Here is a 16,992-nt window from a genome sequence, read left to right on the forward strand (position 1 = left end):
CGTGACCTTGACCTTTGACCTAGTGACCTAAAAATAAATAGGGGTCATCTGCGAGTCATGATCAATGTACCTATGAAGTTTCATGATCCTAGGCCCAAGCGTTCTTGAGTTATCATCCGGAAACCACCTGGTGGACGGACCGACAGACCGACCGACCGACAGGTGCAAAGCAATATACCCCCTCTTCTTCAAAGGGGGGCATAATTAAATGAATGTGGACTCCAACAAATTCATCTTCATAAAATGTGGATTCTATTTTTCAAAAACTTCCACAAATTTGTAATAAGACCATAAGCTTAAATATTTGCAGGAACCTAACAAGCCCAAATGCTGTAAAAAAAATGTGTAAAGCCTTTGATTTTCTGAGAAATCTCCTATGATACATCCTTAAAGCGAAAAGTCTTAAAAGCACAAATGTGGCCTAATGTATATTACAAGAGGGCCATGATGGCCCTGAATCGCTCACCTGACTAACCTTGCTACATCAACTTAAATTCTATCAGACCCATATACAATCCCAGGAAAGATTTAATTAATTAATACATTCTGACAAAATATTCTAAAGACATGATGAAAACTGTGACCTCTTTCATCTACACAAGGTTTTACTCGAATTGGCCCGGTGACCCAATTTTTGACCCCATATGACCCATATACGATCCAAAATCAGATATTATCATTAAGATCAGATGAAAACTATGACCTCTATTGTCTACATAAGGTTTTTCTATGATTTGACCTAGTGACCTAGTTTTTTACCAAAGATGACCCAAAGACAATCCAAACCCAGATTTCATCAAGATAAACATAAGGACCAAATTTCATAAACATTGGATGAAAACTGCGACCTCTATTGTCTACACAAGGTTTTTCTAATATTTGACATATTGACCGAGTTTTTGACCCAAGGTGACCCAAATACAATCCCAACCCAGATTTCATCAAGATAAACATTCTGATCAAATTTCATAAAGATTGGATGAAAACTGTGACCTCTATTGTCTACACAAGGTTTTTCTATTATTTGACCTAGTGACCTTGTTTTTGACCCCAGATGACCCAAATACAATATCAACCCAGATTTAATCAAGACAAACATTCTGACCAAATTTCATAAAGATTTGATGAAAACTGTGACCTCTAGTGTCTACACAAGGTTTTTCTATTATTTGACCTAGTGACCTAGTTTTTGACCCCAGATGACCCAAATACAATCCCAACCCAGATTTCATCAAGATAAACATTCTGAATAAATTTCATAAAGATTGGATGAAAACTGCGACCTCTATTGTCTACACAAGGTTTTTCTATTATTTGACCTAGTGACCTAGTTTTTGACCTAGTGACCTAGTTTTTGACCCCAGATGACCCAAATACAGTCTCAACCCAGATTTCATCAAGATAAACATTCTTCTGACCAAATTTCATAAAGATTGGATGAAAACTGTGACCTCCACTGTCTACACAAACAAATTGTTGACGGTTTTTCTATTATTTGACCAAGTGACCTAGTTTTTTACCCCAGATGACCCAAATGTAATCCCAACCCAGATTTTCATCAAGATAAACATTCTGACCAAATTTCATAAACTGTGACCTCCACTGTCTACACAAACAAATTGTTGATGGACGCACGCACACACGCACGCAAAACGGACGCCGGACATCACACAGTCACATAAGCTCACCATGTCACTTTGTGACAAGTGAGCTAAAAATAATATTAGCCTCGCTCTGTGAATATGGGGTCTAAGGCATGTGCATCAAGTGTTGTCCCAGATTAGCCTATGCAGTCAGCACAGGCTAATCTGGGACAACACTATGTGCATTACCTCAATTTTTTATTAATTAGAGGCTCAATGATGTCTATTAGAGCTGTAACGATTCGGTTCGATGCATCGAAAAACCGGTTCAACGCCGCCAATTCGATTTCGATACCAATACGGCCGATTTCTATTCGATTCACTGCAATCCCGATTGATCCGCATTTTAAACCTTACTTTCCAAATCCGTCGTCTAAACTTTCTTGTCATTTGTAATTTGTCTTGTGATTGGTCAATAGCCAATATGGCATCCAATGAATGAATTAATAACATGCTGAGCACTACATCAGCCGGTAAAATGGCTTCTTCAACCACGCTGAAAGACGCACCGTCAAAATTAAAATCAAAAGTATGGGAACACTTCGGGTTTCGGGAAGGTTCTGATTTAAAGGCAACTTGCAAAACGTGTTGTGTTGACGTTAATTACCCTAAATCTGGAAGCACTATAAATTTGAGACAACACTTAAAGAGAATACACTCGGTTGATATTTCAGATGTAAAATCTTCATCTCCCACGATGATTTTTTTCTGATAAACACATGTGATACATTGTGCATTTTATGTTATTTAAGAATAACTCATCAAGAAGTTTCGTTCAATAAATTTGTTACTTATAAAACAATGTTGCGTTTTTAAATTGTTTAAAAAAAATAAACACTTTAAATGTACAACATAAAAAGTTAGTAACAAATACCAAACATATTAATTCATGCCCTGGACATACAAAACGTGAAAATAAATGATGAAATAGTTTGCAAAATAAGCAGCAAATAGTTAAATTTGAATCGAATCGAAAATATTCGAATCGGACCATTTGGTATCGAAATCGAATTGAATCGAACGATGGGTGAATCGTTACAGCTCTAATGTCTATAACCCTGTAAGTTAACTGTAAGCTGTGTTACCATGGAGATACTCTCCAGTGACCTCATGTCCAGCTGACTGGATATCACCCACTTGAAGATGTATATCAGCACCTCAACTGGCAGAGCGGAAATGTGCGTGGCCTGATGGAAATAGAACATGAAAAAATCACGGCATCATCTTCAATTATTGAGATAAGTGAATGGCTTAAATTTATCAAAATTTTTATTTTTCCAAATATTTTTTTTTAAGTATTTGGCTTTATTTTTCTATAACAGCAAAACTAAAAGTGATTTAAATGTTCTATATATAATTGCTTACATTTTTTGCAAGGTTTTTATTGCAATTGTTCCATCTTGATTGTGTTAATGATTGATCACTGAGTGTTACACAAACAAAACTTGAATGTCATAAAAGACTGAGGTTTCTTGAGAAACATCTCTGGGTAGAAACAGGGCTTTGTGTCCTTGCAGTTGGAATATTCAGTCTCGAAGGCTTTTTCTACATCTTTGTGAAGCAGCCTTGGCGCCCTTATCTTGTTAAAAAATGAGCTGTAAACCATCCAAATTTAGAAAAAATGAGTCATAAACTGTTCGAAATTGTGGGAAAAATATCAGTGAATTTGGAAAAGTCCCGAACTTCTTGAAATTGTGAAAATTACAGTCGTGCACTTCTCAAATTTGTGAAAAACGACCATTCTATAAAAAGGAAAAAAACCCTGGTCTCTGGCAAATAGATACCATACATTTCCCTACCACATTCTTAACCATTGCCTTTAAGACACTAAATTGCCAATAATTGGTAATATCAGGTACATTATTGCTTGAAATAGCTCCATTAAAGTACCATCACACATAAATGTTCACATAAAAAACCCAGCCCTACCCTTTGCTGATACTCTGGGTAGCAGAGTCGTTTCTCTTCTAGCTGCATATGGTGGAATTTCATCACTAGATCAGCCTCTCTATCCTCAACATCAAAACTGTAAATGGGTTCATACAACCAGTAAAAATGGGTTCACACCACCAGTTATAAAAATGGGTTCATACAACCAGTTATAAAAATGGGTTCATACAACCAGTTATGAGGTAATTGACATCTCGCCTGGACGATGATCGCTCCCCCCACTAAGTCACGTGGCTTAGCAGTTAGGAAACCTAGACAAGCTAACACCAAAGTGGCTTCTTTGCCAATAGATCACCTATAGATTACGCGATATTCCGGATGATTTTTATGGACTTTTTCCACCCCTTATAACATCTGTTTCATATATTCATTATGAAAATGCCAACAAATATTAGTTTATAAAGAACATTAGCTATGTATAAAAGTATTTTGGTACTTTAAACACTCTCCTTAACGCTTGTGCGCTTAGAAATCTATCCTGTTACTACGTTTAATGGTGATATTAGGAATAAATTAACAACTCTACACTGTAATTTACCATTTTATTTACAAAAATACTAACGAAACATTTTGTCCACATGTATTTGACACAAATAGCGCTTTAATAACTGGATTTTCGTTAAAGTTTTACACGCTTTTTTACACTGAGTGGGAACCGAAATCCCCCATGTTATTACCTATAAAAGTGATAATAATAATATTAAACATTGCTTATTGGCGTTAATCAATATTTATAATATATAAATATAAAGTTCAGAACAATAAAACTGTTGCATCTGTACGTTTTTTATCAAAAAATAGTAACATAAAATAGTTTTCACTTGTTTCTGACATGAAAAGCGATTTTTATCGTTGATTTTGTTAAGTTTTGCAAATACCAATATTCCCTATTAGTTTAAATATGTACGTGATATAATTCATACTTAATATTGCTTATATAACATTTTCAGTTTCTGAAATAAATAAATTTTCTATAAGGGTGATTTTGGTAATTCTACACATCAAACCTTCTACTCTCACTTATCAAGACCACATTTCTGCTTTTGGAAATTGTATGCATTAAATTCCTCAAATTTATCTATCTGGATACCGACTGTTACATATACCTTATTTACACCTTTTCTTTATATTTCATTTCCTATTTTTTCGAACAAAACAAATGAAACTTGTTGAATAGATGAGAACTAGGTATTCGGATTGTCTAGAAAATGCCGGACAGGTCAATAGCAACCAGCGCGCACCGTTTATCGCGGATTAGTTGATCGATATTTAGATAGGAATCTGATTGACAGTTGGCCATAGGAGCCTCGCTATCAGAAAACGGATTTAACAAGACTATTGCCAAGAAATGATGCCCCCTACCAGTGAAACTCCACTATTTTCAGATTTTTTTTTTTTTTTTTTTTTTTGCCATAGCAACCGGAATTCTTGACCTAGGAACAAAATGAAATGACGTGCATAATCTCCATGTGCATATTGCCATCTGTCCATGTTTTAAGTTTAAAAATATGAAGAACTTTTAAAGTTATCGCAGGATCCAGAAAAGTGTGACAGACAGACTGACTGCCGCACAGAGCGCAAACGGTAGCACAGTAGCGGATTAAAAGTGTTGCATAAAGTGTTGTCCCATATAAGCCTGTGCTGTCTGCTAAAGCTTATCAGAGACAACCCTTTCCACTTTTATAGTATTTATTTCTAAGTAAATACCCAGTTTAGACAGAAAGTGTAGTTCTTGATTAGCCTATGCAGACTGCACATGCCAAACTGGGACGACATTTAACACATATGCTTTAAGCCCCAGTTTTGGCAATTCTTTGCACAAGATGTCAACATTATGTGTGCCGCTCTTTAATAAATTAATTACAAATAAAAGAGGCATTTCATTACTAAACGTTTACAGCATTTTAACGGTAGATGTTTACAAACTGATATGAAAGCCACTTTGACATAGTTTCAGGGGTTTCATTAAGTTTTAAAAATTGCCGACACTTCCAAAATGATCGGGGTTAATTAAATATTCAGTAAAGCTTCACAAAGAAGCCAGGTATTTTAAATATGTTAATAAAAATGGCAGGATTATTTATCCACCTCCAGGGTCTTAATTAAACCCCCTGAAGTTTAAGATAATTACAACTAACAATCATATATACTGATCATACCAGACAATAAGACATTTCATCAACTGCATAATGTTCGATTTTGAATAAAGTTGAACTGCTCATAGTTGAATTACAAACATTAAAATTACATCATAATCAAAAGCAACTGCAGCACACACCTGTCGACAGAGCTTTCACTCTCCTGTCGCTCACGAGGACTTTTCATTGGAAAGTTCACCCTCATCTCTATGTCAGGTACCAGCTGCATGGCCCGCCGGTAGAAACTCACCGCTGAAAAAACAAGATGTTTTACATGAGTGTCAACCTGGGAAAACTGGGCTTAACCCTTTCCCACTCAGTGGCAAAGTGAAAATGGCTATGTGCAAACAGCATAAAACCAGAACAGCCTGCGAGTAACTCACAGTTTGTTCAGGTTTTATGCTGTTTGCTGCTCATCAGTATCTAATAGTTGGAAATGAAGCCTTTAAACTTGAATTTAGTAAGAAAGGTTTTTAATAATTTAACTTTTAATGGGACTACAAATGCGTCAAAATACGTATCCAAGTGGTAAAGGGCTTATGCATATGCGTAGAGTGTTGTCCAAGATTAGGCTTATCAGGGACATCACTCTCCGCCTTAACAGGATTTTTGCTAACAATAGTCATCCTTCGAATGAAAAATTCCATAAAAGCGGAAAGTGTTGTCCCTGATTACACAGTGTTGACTGTACAGGCTTATCTGGGACAAAACTGTATGCCCATGCTTTAAAATGTTTGATTCTGGATAGGATATCCCAGGCCCGAGGCATCAGGTTAATTGTACTGTTGGATAAATGAACATTTCCAAACATATGTGATGACACAAATTCTGACCCATATAGATTTATGGTATAATATTCCCTGTTCTAATCATTATTAAGGCCCAATGTCAAACATAAATGTATGTATATTTTTACATCATTATGCTTCAAATTTACAGGTTGTTAACATGTTTTTATGTTGGTCATACTATTTTATGTCATGAACGGGTATCGTATGTGTGCTACCATACCTTCATATAAAGCACCCTCTTGCTCCAGCTTTGACCCCATCAGGAATAATGCTGCAGCCTTTTAAAAATGTGTTTAATATCTTCAAAGAAATCAATTTAAGCCAAACACGAGAAGTTACATAAAAAATATTAACAATTCAGATAAAAGCACACAAATCTAAATACCACAAACTACCTAAACAGGTTCACTAATTAGGCCTTTAAAATAGCATTCTTTTTTAAAGATATGTTGCTTATTTTAAGAGCTTACTACAAAATTAGAGGAAGTTACTATAAAAAATATATAGGGACTGTTATCATATATTTAGAATATTTTGTATAATATTGTATAAAATACAAACACAAGCATTACTGGTAGACTATATTGCCAGCTGCCACATTAATTATATAACCTTTCTAAAGTAACTGTAATTTACAGTAAAGCATACCGTACATCCTTTAACATTTTTCTGAGGAATTTATGGCGAAACCAATTACATTGGCTACTACAATTATTTTTTTCTAATTATAGCTCCTTTTCAGTAATTTCCCAATACAAATATTTACTCAGATACAATTCTTCAAATTATTGTAATAGACCTCCCCTTGGCTAAGACATAAAATTTGTAGAGGTTCTTCACTTTGAATGAATGATATCCTCATTCAACAGTGTCGTATTTTAGGCACTTTTATGAAGAACAGGAAGTTTAAGCAGACAGTAAAACTAACAAATATCTGTGCCTACATTGGATCTTTCCGAAATTGGGTAAGATGGAAGAGTGATCTAGTGGTCCCTTATAAAGTTAAGCCATATCACAATTCATACCTCCTTCTCATCATCGTCTGCTACCTTCTCACTGACAGTCTGGCCTGATTGATGGCCTGTGAGCTCTTCTTTCCATTGTCTCCTGCAATTAAATTGAGTGACATTTACAAGAAGAGTTGATTTCAACATGAGGTATATTACCTCGCTTTGCAGCATGTGTGCTATATGGAAATTTGGTTTCTGAAAACAATACCATCCCCAATATGCTTTACATTCCGTTTTTTTATTCATTCAAATTTAAATACTCCAAATATGTCAACATAATTTAGATAAACTGGTTAACCCTTTGCATGCTGGGAAATTTGTCGTTTCCTAAAATGTTGTCGGCTGAATTTCTAAAATTAGCATTTTCTTAAATTATTTTCAAAGAATACTATCAGAATAGCAAACAGTTTGGATCCTGATTAGACGCCACGTTCGATGGTGTCTCATCTGGATCCAAACTGTTTGCAAAGGCCTTCAAAATTCAGTTCCAGCACTGTAAGAGTTAATGTGTTAAGCAATACTCCATGACTTACTTATTATTGAATGTACTGAGGTGGACATAGAAGAGTGGATACAGTGTCCGTCTAACAACCCAGAGGTCATGGGTGCAATCTTAACCCGTTCAGTGCGGGAACCGAATTTTAAAGGCCTTTGCAAACAGTTTGGATCCAGATGAGACGCCACAGAACGTGGCGTCTCATCTGGATCCAAACTGTTTGCTATTCTGATAGTATTCTTTGAAAAAAATGAAGAAAATGCTTATTTTACAAATTCAGCAGACGACATTTTAGCAGACGACAAATTTCCCAGCATGCAAAGGGTTAACATTGGGATATTCTTGAGATCTCCCCTAAAGACACCCAGAGTACTGGTTTCACCCAGGAGATGGAGACTCTTGTATTTCAATAAGTGTGAGGCTTTTGATGCAGTTGATCTAATCAAATACATTTCTAGTTACTAATTACACATCTTGGTTCCTTTTTAACCCTTTGCATGCTAGGAAATTTGTCTTCTGCTAAAATGTCGTCTGCTAAATTTCTAAAATTAGCATTTTCTTCGATTTTTTTTCAAAGAATACTATCAGAATAGCAAACAGTTTGGATCCTAATGAGACGCCACTTTCTGTGGTGTCTCATCTGGATCCAAACTGTTTGCAAAGGCCTTCAAAATGCGGTTCCAGCGCTCAAAGGGTTAAAACTCAAATGTCAGAGCAATTTATAGATGAAAACTCAACAACCAGACATTCACCTAAACTTTTCCAATTGTTCCTCCACGTCTTCATACTCAACATCATCATTGTCCAGTCTCTCAATATCTGGGGGTTCAGCTTCCCCACCCACTTCCAGCAGGCTTGGAACAGTCTTGCTTTCCTGCAGTGGTCAATAATGAATCCAGTCTTTGAGAAATCACAGTAACATTAGCACCACTGTGACCAGGTATGGTATATTTTTAATCTTATTGTCCCCATGATAATAATGACATTAATCTCAAGCTACAGTGTACCCATGATATTCCACTGTTGCATCATCATGAAGGTGATTTTATCATCTGATTGGTTTATTTAATTTCATAAATATTCTTTAGGATATACGTTAATACAAAACCTGTGAAAAATACCAAAGACCTATAAAAATTGTATTTTATAGGTCTTTGAAAATACCCACCGACACCAGACTGTGTCCGCCATAATGAAGACGTGTGAAAATAGCGATAATCTGCATTGTTCAATAATAAGACAACGATTTATAGCACTAATCCTTGATATATTTTGACAAAATAAAAATTATAATAAAGAAAATTGTATTCTCGTTAATCTGATATATAAATAACAAGGGCTGTTTGTAAACCATGCATGCCCCCCATATGGGCTGTCAGTTGTAGTGGCAGCCATTGTGTGAATACGTTTTTTGGCACTGTGACCTTGACCTTTGACCTAGTGACCTGAAAATCAATAGGGGTCATCTGCGAGTTATGATCAATGTACCTATGAAGTTTCATGATCCTAGGCGTAAGCTTTCTTGAGTTATCATCCGGAAACCATTTTACTGTGTCAAGTCACCGTGACCTTGACCTTTGTCCTAGTGACCTGAAAGTCAATAGGGGTCATCTGCGAGTCATGATCAATGTACCTATGAAGTTTCATGATCCTAGGCGTAAGCGTTCTTGAGTTATCATCCGGAAACCATTTTTCTAAGTTGAGTCACCGTGACCTTGACCATTGACCTGAAAATCAATAGGGGTCATCTGGAAGTCATGATCAATGTACCTATGAAGTTTCATGATCCTAGGCATAAGCTTTCTTGAGTAATCATCCAGAAACCATTTTACTATTTCGGGTCACCGTTACCTTGACCTTTGACCTAGTGACCTGAAAATCAATAGGGGTCATCTGCGAGTCATGATCAATGTACCTACATGTATGAAGTTTCATGATCCTAGGCATAGGTGTTCTTAAGTTATCATCCGGAAACCATTTTACTATTTTGGGTCACCGTGACCTTGACCTTTGACCTAGTGACCTAAAAAAAATGACCGTCAGAAAATTACTATCTGTGAATGGATTATTGGATTTTGCAGGGGATGCTAATTACAAGACGCTCATATGAAACTGGTGCCTAGGATTTATGCATCAGAAAAAAGACATAAAATCTATTGAGAGGTCAAGTTGGCCACTGCTCAACGAAGATTCCAATAATAATGAAAAGGCAGGTTTTTTTTCCTTCTTTGTGAAATGCCCTTTCTCCTCAGATTTTTTTCCCCTCAGCAAGTAAATTTTCCCCAGATTTTATTTCTTCCCCCCCCCCTAATTTGTTTTTTTTTTTTGTAATATTTTTTTACACTTTAAATACATAAGTTAACCTGATCCAGTGTAGAAAATAGAACATATTGCATAATTAAATTATCTGTTGCCTTAAATTTGTTTTAAAAACAAGTAAAATATGTTAAATTTATTATTTAAGACTTTACTTATTTTCCCCAAAATCCTGCGTTTAGGCCCATTTTTTTCCCCAAAATCCAGCATTTCGCGCATTTTTTTTCCCCTCAAAAAAGGCCAGGCCCTTTCCCCAAAAATCAAATAACAAGGGACAAAATTGTCACAAAACCAGGTTTTCATTGTGAAAAAAAAATCTGATAAAGGGAGAACACTCAAACTGAACTTTTGAAATGACCAAAAAAAATTAACCCCCTTTGTAAGTTTTTTTTTTTTTTTAAATCTATTTTTAGTCGTGGCGACCTTGACATTGGAGATATTGACGTGATTCTTTCGTGGGACACACCGTCCCATGATGGTGAACGAATGTGCCAAATGATTTTAAAATCTCACAATGAATGACATAGTTATGGCCAGGACAAGCTCATTTATGGCCATTTTTGACCTTTGAACTCAAAGTGTGACCTTGACCTTGGAGATATCGACGTAATTATTTCGCGCGACACACCGTCCAATGATGGTGAACAAATGTGCCAAATGATTTTAAAATCTGACGATGAACGACATAGTTATGGCTCGGACAAGCTCATTTATGGCCATTTTTGACCTTTGAACTCAAAGTGTGACCTTGACCTTGGAGATATCGACGTAATTATTTTGCGCGACACACCGTCCAATGATGGTGAACAAATGTGCCAAATGATTTTAAAATCTGACAATGAACGACATAGTTATGGCCCGGACAAGCTTATTCCGCCAGCCCGCCAGCCCGCCAGCCAGCCCGCCCGCATTCGCCAATCTAATAACCAGTTTTTTCCTTCGGAAAACCTGGTTAATAAAAAACCCTGATAGGCTATAACATGCACTGGCAAGTTAATTTTAGGTCAGGGCAAGTACATAGAGCCCTGTTCCGAGATGAAATAAGTCCTGATCAAGCAAAGTACGCTATACATGTATGCTTGTTAGATCGTGGGTAATTTTCATAACGTTGTTACATCACCAATATTTTTGAAATACCGGTATGACTATGAATCATTATAAACATAATTATTAACCTTTGGTCTTTATATTTGTTGTTTTTTTCAAATGTTTATTGTCTGTAATTAAAAAAATAAATAATCAATTAGGTTGATAGTTTCTTTTCACCATCTTGAAAACAGTTTCTTGTTGAGCCGTGTTTTCTGACTGGCAATAACATTTTCAAGATTTGCATATTGTAAATAGCCTTTATACTGACATTGAAGAGGAGGTTAATTTCTTGTGAAAAAATGTCAACAGACGATGTAGTATGAAAAATACTCATAAATGAAAAATAGTGTGTTACTTAGGAAAACTGTTAGAACAATCCAAAAAATAGGAAATATTTGATGAAGAGTTCTGACGAATTACAATATTGACCTTTTTTTCTCGCTTTTTTAAACAGCAAAAGGATGGTGACCTGGTCTAAACTTTTTTCCGTAACTACTGCATCATTTAGGAACGTTATATCACGTGATTTCATGCAAGCTCTATAACCACGAGCCAAAATGAACCCACGACTCAACAAGAACCTACCATGTGCATTCTGAACAGTCAATCCCTATATCAGTACTGATAATAACAATAATGATAGTGTCGAAGTGGAGTAATAATAACAGCACATTAGCAATTTTTTGATTATTTGCAGTGCTTTTGAAATATGATGGTTCATGGTTGTTATTTGCTGGTCATTTGCACTAGCCACAGGGACATTTAAGAAAAATACTCTACATACTACAAATATATACAAGGGATACAATTGTCAAATTTCCTGCACAACACCATGGTCTGAACAAAAGCAAAATGTTCGCTTCCAAAAGCAATAATTGCACCAAATAAACTGTATAACAACAGCCAAGACATTTATCTTTCCAAATAAAACTATATTTATGGCAGTAAATTCGTTAATAGTTTTGTTTGAAACAGAAGTTTCACGAAAAAATGTAAAAATTTGCGAACGCGGACACAGGTGTGCACAACCAAATGGACACATTTTGATCCATAATTTAATAATACTGCATAAGTGTAAAAACGCCGTAAATATTAAATTGTTTACATTATCTACAATTTTCAAGCATGTGTATGCAATATGTTAAGTAATGTAACATGGAACGCGAGTGATTGGCAACTAGCTGTTTACTGCAGTGGAGAATTACCCGATCAAATTGCATGTTTGAAATACATGTAGTGTATCATCCAAAATGAAAGTAAACAATTCTTATCGTAGCATTGAAGCAGTTTTATACGAATTTCGAGCAAACAATCACATTTAATTGTAATTATGCAATATTAAACTATGAAAAGAAACTAGCCAGTAATAAATATGCACCTTCAAAAGAGGTTTATTTCACAGGAATATGGAAATAACAACTAGAATTATCAGATTTCAGTTACGGCATGCACCTTTGTCCAAGTACAGATTTTTTTAGCTTTTTTGAATAAAAGGTTTTGTTTTAATTTAATGAATGATCGTGGTTTACAGTCAACTTGTACCTAAGTCAAGTCGCACGGTACACGTTGTTTGGTAAACTCGCATGGAAGTCAACTCGTATCCAAGTTAACTCGTACCCTATTCAAACTATTGATGTGTTAATGGGGTTAGACCAGTAATTTATGCATAAACACAAATGAGAAACACTTTCAGAGCTTTGTTCAATACTTTTTATTGCAATAGTTTATTATTTTCTGAAAGATTAATGTCTTGGCTGTTGGTATAGACGAGTTAACGAGTGATGTCACACGCACCTGCAAAGTTTAGACTACGCCCACTGGATGGCAAAATGAGGTGCAATTCATATTATAAGGGCATATAGAGAAGGTTTACAAAATCAGCGTTTTAAATGATAATCATGCACAATATCAAATATAATTTTTATAATTATGTCTGAATAAAACATTAGCATGCAAGGAAATGCATCTTTGGATCCAATTATATTGTTATTATTATTTGTTTTTACTAACAACGAACTCGGTAGTGGAACACAATCTAAGAGCTCGGTATGTGGTTACACAAAAATCTCTCTAATTGGCACTTCTTCGCGACCATTTTAGTTAAATAAATTCTCAGAAATTTAAATTCTTTCAGAATAAATTAAATTTACTAAACTGAGACAAATAAGGATGAAAATAAACAACCAATAGGTCGATTTAATGTACGCGACATAGTGTAACTGAATTGAACCTTTATGTGTCTAAACAACTTACCTCCTTACACATTAAATAAATTCTCTTGTTCAATGAAATTGTTTTATTAAATTGTTCACACTAATTGTAACACTCTTCGTTGAAGCATTTATATCCCGGTGTTTAATTGCACCTTTGTTATCACAAACCGATTATCTCGTTATGATCGGATACTGTCCAGACAATTACAAACAAAACATGGTGTCATAAACCCTGGGACCTATACTTGGGTCTCTGCATAAACCACATGTTGCAGACGAGTGTCGGGTCAGTAAACATAAGTTACGATACCTCCATGTCATCTCTTGGCACATTGAGCAATCATTTAAGTCAAATTTTAAAGCTAAAAAATACTGATCAGTTGCTTCAATGAAAATATTTTTAACATTAACAAAAATGGAGACATTATTGGGAAATGGATTAACAGGAACTAGTGTTTATATCGATTAGCCAGTTTAATCATAATAATACATTGTTAAATAACTATACATTTTAAATATTGTTAAATTTTACTGCTACACATTTCAGGTATTTAACGGGTACCGACAAAAGTAAACTCTGCTATTACGTGTAAAGTTTCTTCATTTCTGGAGTCTACGAAACACTATCATGAACACAAGCAATCACAATAAGGTAAAAACTACTTTCATTAAATAAATTAAATATACGCATTTATCATAAAATGTTACATTTGTTATCACTCCTTAATTTATTTTTATTAAAGGGATTTCAATATATACATGCAAAGACAGTTCAATTTGCATAATTATTATGCAGGGTTTTTCCATTTGTATGCTAAATTGTATTTATATTGTCATTCAATGTAAACGAAACAAAAATTCATTCAATGTTAAATAAAATTACCACAATATTTTAAAAAAGCAATGTATTCCCCTTTTTAGGACTTTGTTTTATAATTGATCAAATGCGCCTCTTACACTATCGATCGCTGATGAAAATTAACACTTTCCACACCACATATAATTATAATAAAATTAATATATGTTTTATTAGTGTTAAAATATAATTAATTCAAGTCTTATTATCAGGAAGAATACAGCTAATTTATTGTTTTGTCTTGTGGAATTGTCAGTATTTAGTCTTCCGAACACGGTTACTCTTTTTGCTTAATTATAACTACTTGGTATTTTTATGAAGATGACATTTTATTTGTGAATATACATTTATTTGGTACCAAATATGATATATTTGCACTATTATCAAATTTATTCACTAAACAAAAGCCCTTTATACATATTTTACGTTACTGTTACCAGTGTTTTTTGCCAACCAGTCAGTGCGCATGCACGGAAAATCACGAATGTAAACAATAACAATTAACTCGTCTATACCGACTAGCCTCTAAACCTATAAGTTCGTGCACCTTAAATTTCAATAGCATATCTTTCATGAAAAATTATTAGACAATAACTAAACTTGATATATACTTGATGATTTATCTTTTGTTTAACAAATAACGAGTGAAATATGTTGGTTGACAGATAATAATAATGGAGTTACGTACCTTTAAACATTCATGTATATGGTAGTCTGCGTCACACAGAATTACCCTATAAGATCGTGCACCGATTTTGATGACATCACAGCGAGGCCCTGGGATGTGTTTATAATAGCCGATATATGTTTTTGTGAATATGTATTAATTTGTATTTAATATGTGTTGTTTTAGATGAATTTCGTGAATAAACTGTATTGAAAATAATGGTTTAAACAAAACTGGTCTTCATAAAAACGAAATATGAATTGTGAAAACTGTATTCAGAGGTCTAGATAAAATGTATTTACTAACGGAAAATAGCTAAATAAAATTCTATTCACAATGGGGGCATAAAAGGCTGTCACCTCTTCTAACGGCAGTTGTTTTGTGACAAAATCCCAAATTAACGCAGTGAGAACCTTTATCGCAATAGGCCGGACACGATAAAACGTATGGTCTCGTGTCATCATGTGTGGGTAAAATTTTCCGCATACACAGCATACTTTAATCGTATTGTTTTGCAAAATACAGAGAGCAAAATACAAATTCGAGACGGGCCTCCAAGGGAAACTACTCTTACAACATTTTACGATCAAAACATTGACAAACATAGCCGTCTTGTGAAGGAAATGTGCAGATTTTAAACATTGTTTAGGCTATTTCTTTGGAACGAGGTCAGACAAACGGATAATTTATATCATATTTATTGTTTTTTTTTAATCATGATTGTTGTCTTATCGGCTGTGGAAATTCTCACGTTACAAAAGTGAACAGTTTTCGGGCACGTGCGTTCGAATGTTGCTCATAAGTTTATGTCATAAAAAGGTACACGATCTTATAGGGCTGCACGAAGTTAAAGGAATAGAGGATACCGTTTATTTGGTGTAATCAATGCTTTTGGAAGCGATTTTTTGCTTTTGTTAAGACCGTGATGTTGTGCAGGAAATTCGATAGTTCAAAGATCTATTAATAGATCTTTGGATAGTTGTATCTATCTCTTGTATACTGTTATAGTATATGTAGTCGTAGAGTTTTTCTTCCCTGTTCAGGCTGTTGCACTGGCAGGGAGTTGCATTATTGCAAACTAACCAAAAACCATTTAAACTTTATACTTTTCATACAAAATTTAACGCAGAATGAAGAATTGTAGTACCATCTTAAAACTGAGATTGTCCAGCAGTCAATCAGATGGCTAGTTCACGGAAAGTATACAAAATAACAGAACCAAAAATCAAGGCTCGTCTGACAGCTGCCATTTTGTTATGAAATTTGATAGATGGTTCCCTGCTCCGTGTGTTTGGATTTTGTTAGTCGGTCACCAGCGCAGGGTATGTTTATTGCCCGATGCCGCAACGTTTAACGGAAATCATCGGGCCCAATTAAGTTCAGTCAAAATGTATACTTATTTGTCAAATCTTTCATATAATATATATTATGACAATAAAAGACACAATGCGAAAGTCATAAAGTTTTTGTTTCCTTTGTTAAATGTGTTATTTATTATGTATTATAATGTTTTCAACCACGTTGGATATCAATTACTTGTTGTCGTGTTTTCTTATGTTCATAAACTTCAAGTACACAATCGAAATCTGTTTATTCTTATAATAGTATTTGATAGATAATCATGATCTCAGTGACCTAAGAAAGTATAAAGAATCAAAAAGACAAGCCCAGGAAGTGGAAAGACAATCATACTGGGCATATATAAATAACATAATAGAGATTGAAGATTCAGATATGTAAGCCAGCCAAGTAAACAAAACAGATTCTGGATATATATTAAATCACTAAGAAAAGAGAGAACAGGAATAACACCGTTGAAAGAC

General features: G+C 34.7%; 1 protein-coding gene across 3 annotated transcripts in view; it reads right to left on the reverse strand.

The window, feature by feature from the left end:
• Positions 1-16,457, reverse strand: part of LOC127857773 (F-box only protein 9-like) — a 116,469-nt gene extending 100,012 nt beyond the window's left edge. For all 3 annotated transcript variants that reach the window (XR_008038624.1, XR_008038625.1, XM_052394430.1), the window contains exons 1-7: positions 16,317-16,457; positions 8,781-8,902; positions 7,548-7,629; positions 6,743-6,800; positions 5,872-5,983; positions 3,573-3,669; positions 2,729-2,830 (exon numbers count right to left, since the gene is read on the reverse strand). Coding sequence is in view for 1 of the 3 variants with exons in the window: in XM_052394430.1 (XP_052250390.1) it covers positions 2,729-2,830; positions 3,573-3,669; positions 5,872-5,983; positions 6,743-6,800; positions 7,548-7,629; positions 8,781-8,902; positions 16,317-16,319 (576 nt within the window). In the remaining 2 variants the exon portion in view is untranslated. The remainder of the gene's footprint in view (positions 1-2,728; positions 2,831-3,572; positions 3,670-5,871; positions 5,984-6,742; positions 6,801-7,547; positions 7,630-8,780; positions 8,903-16,316) is intronic.
• Positions 16,458-16,992: the final 535 nt, after the last annotated feature.

This window comes from Dreissena polymorpha, chromosome 14 (assembly GCF_020536995.1).
Source record: "Dreissena polymorpha isolate Duluth1 chromosome 14, UMN_Dpol_1.0, whole genome shotgun sequence".
Taxonomy (NCBI): Eukaryota; Metazoa; Mollusca; class Bivalvia; order Myida; family Dreissenidae; genus Dreissena; species Dreissena polymorpha.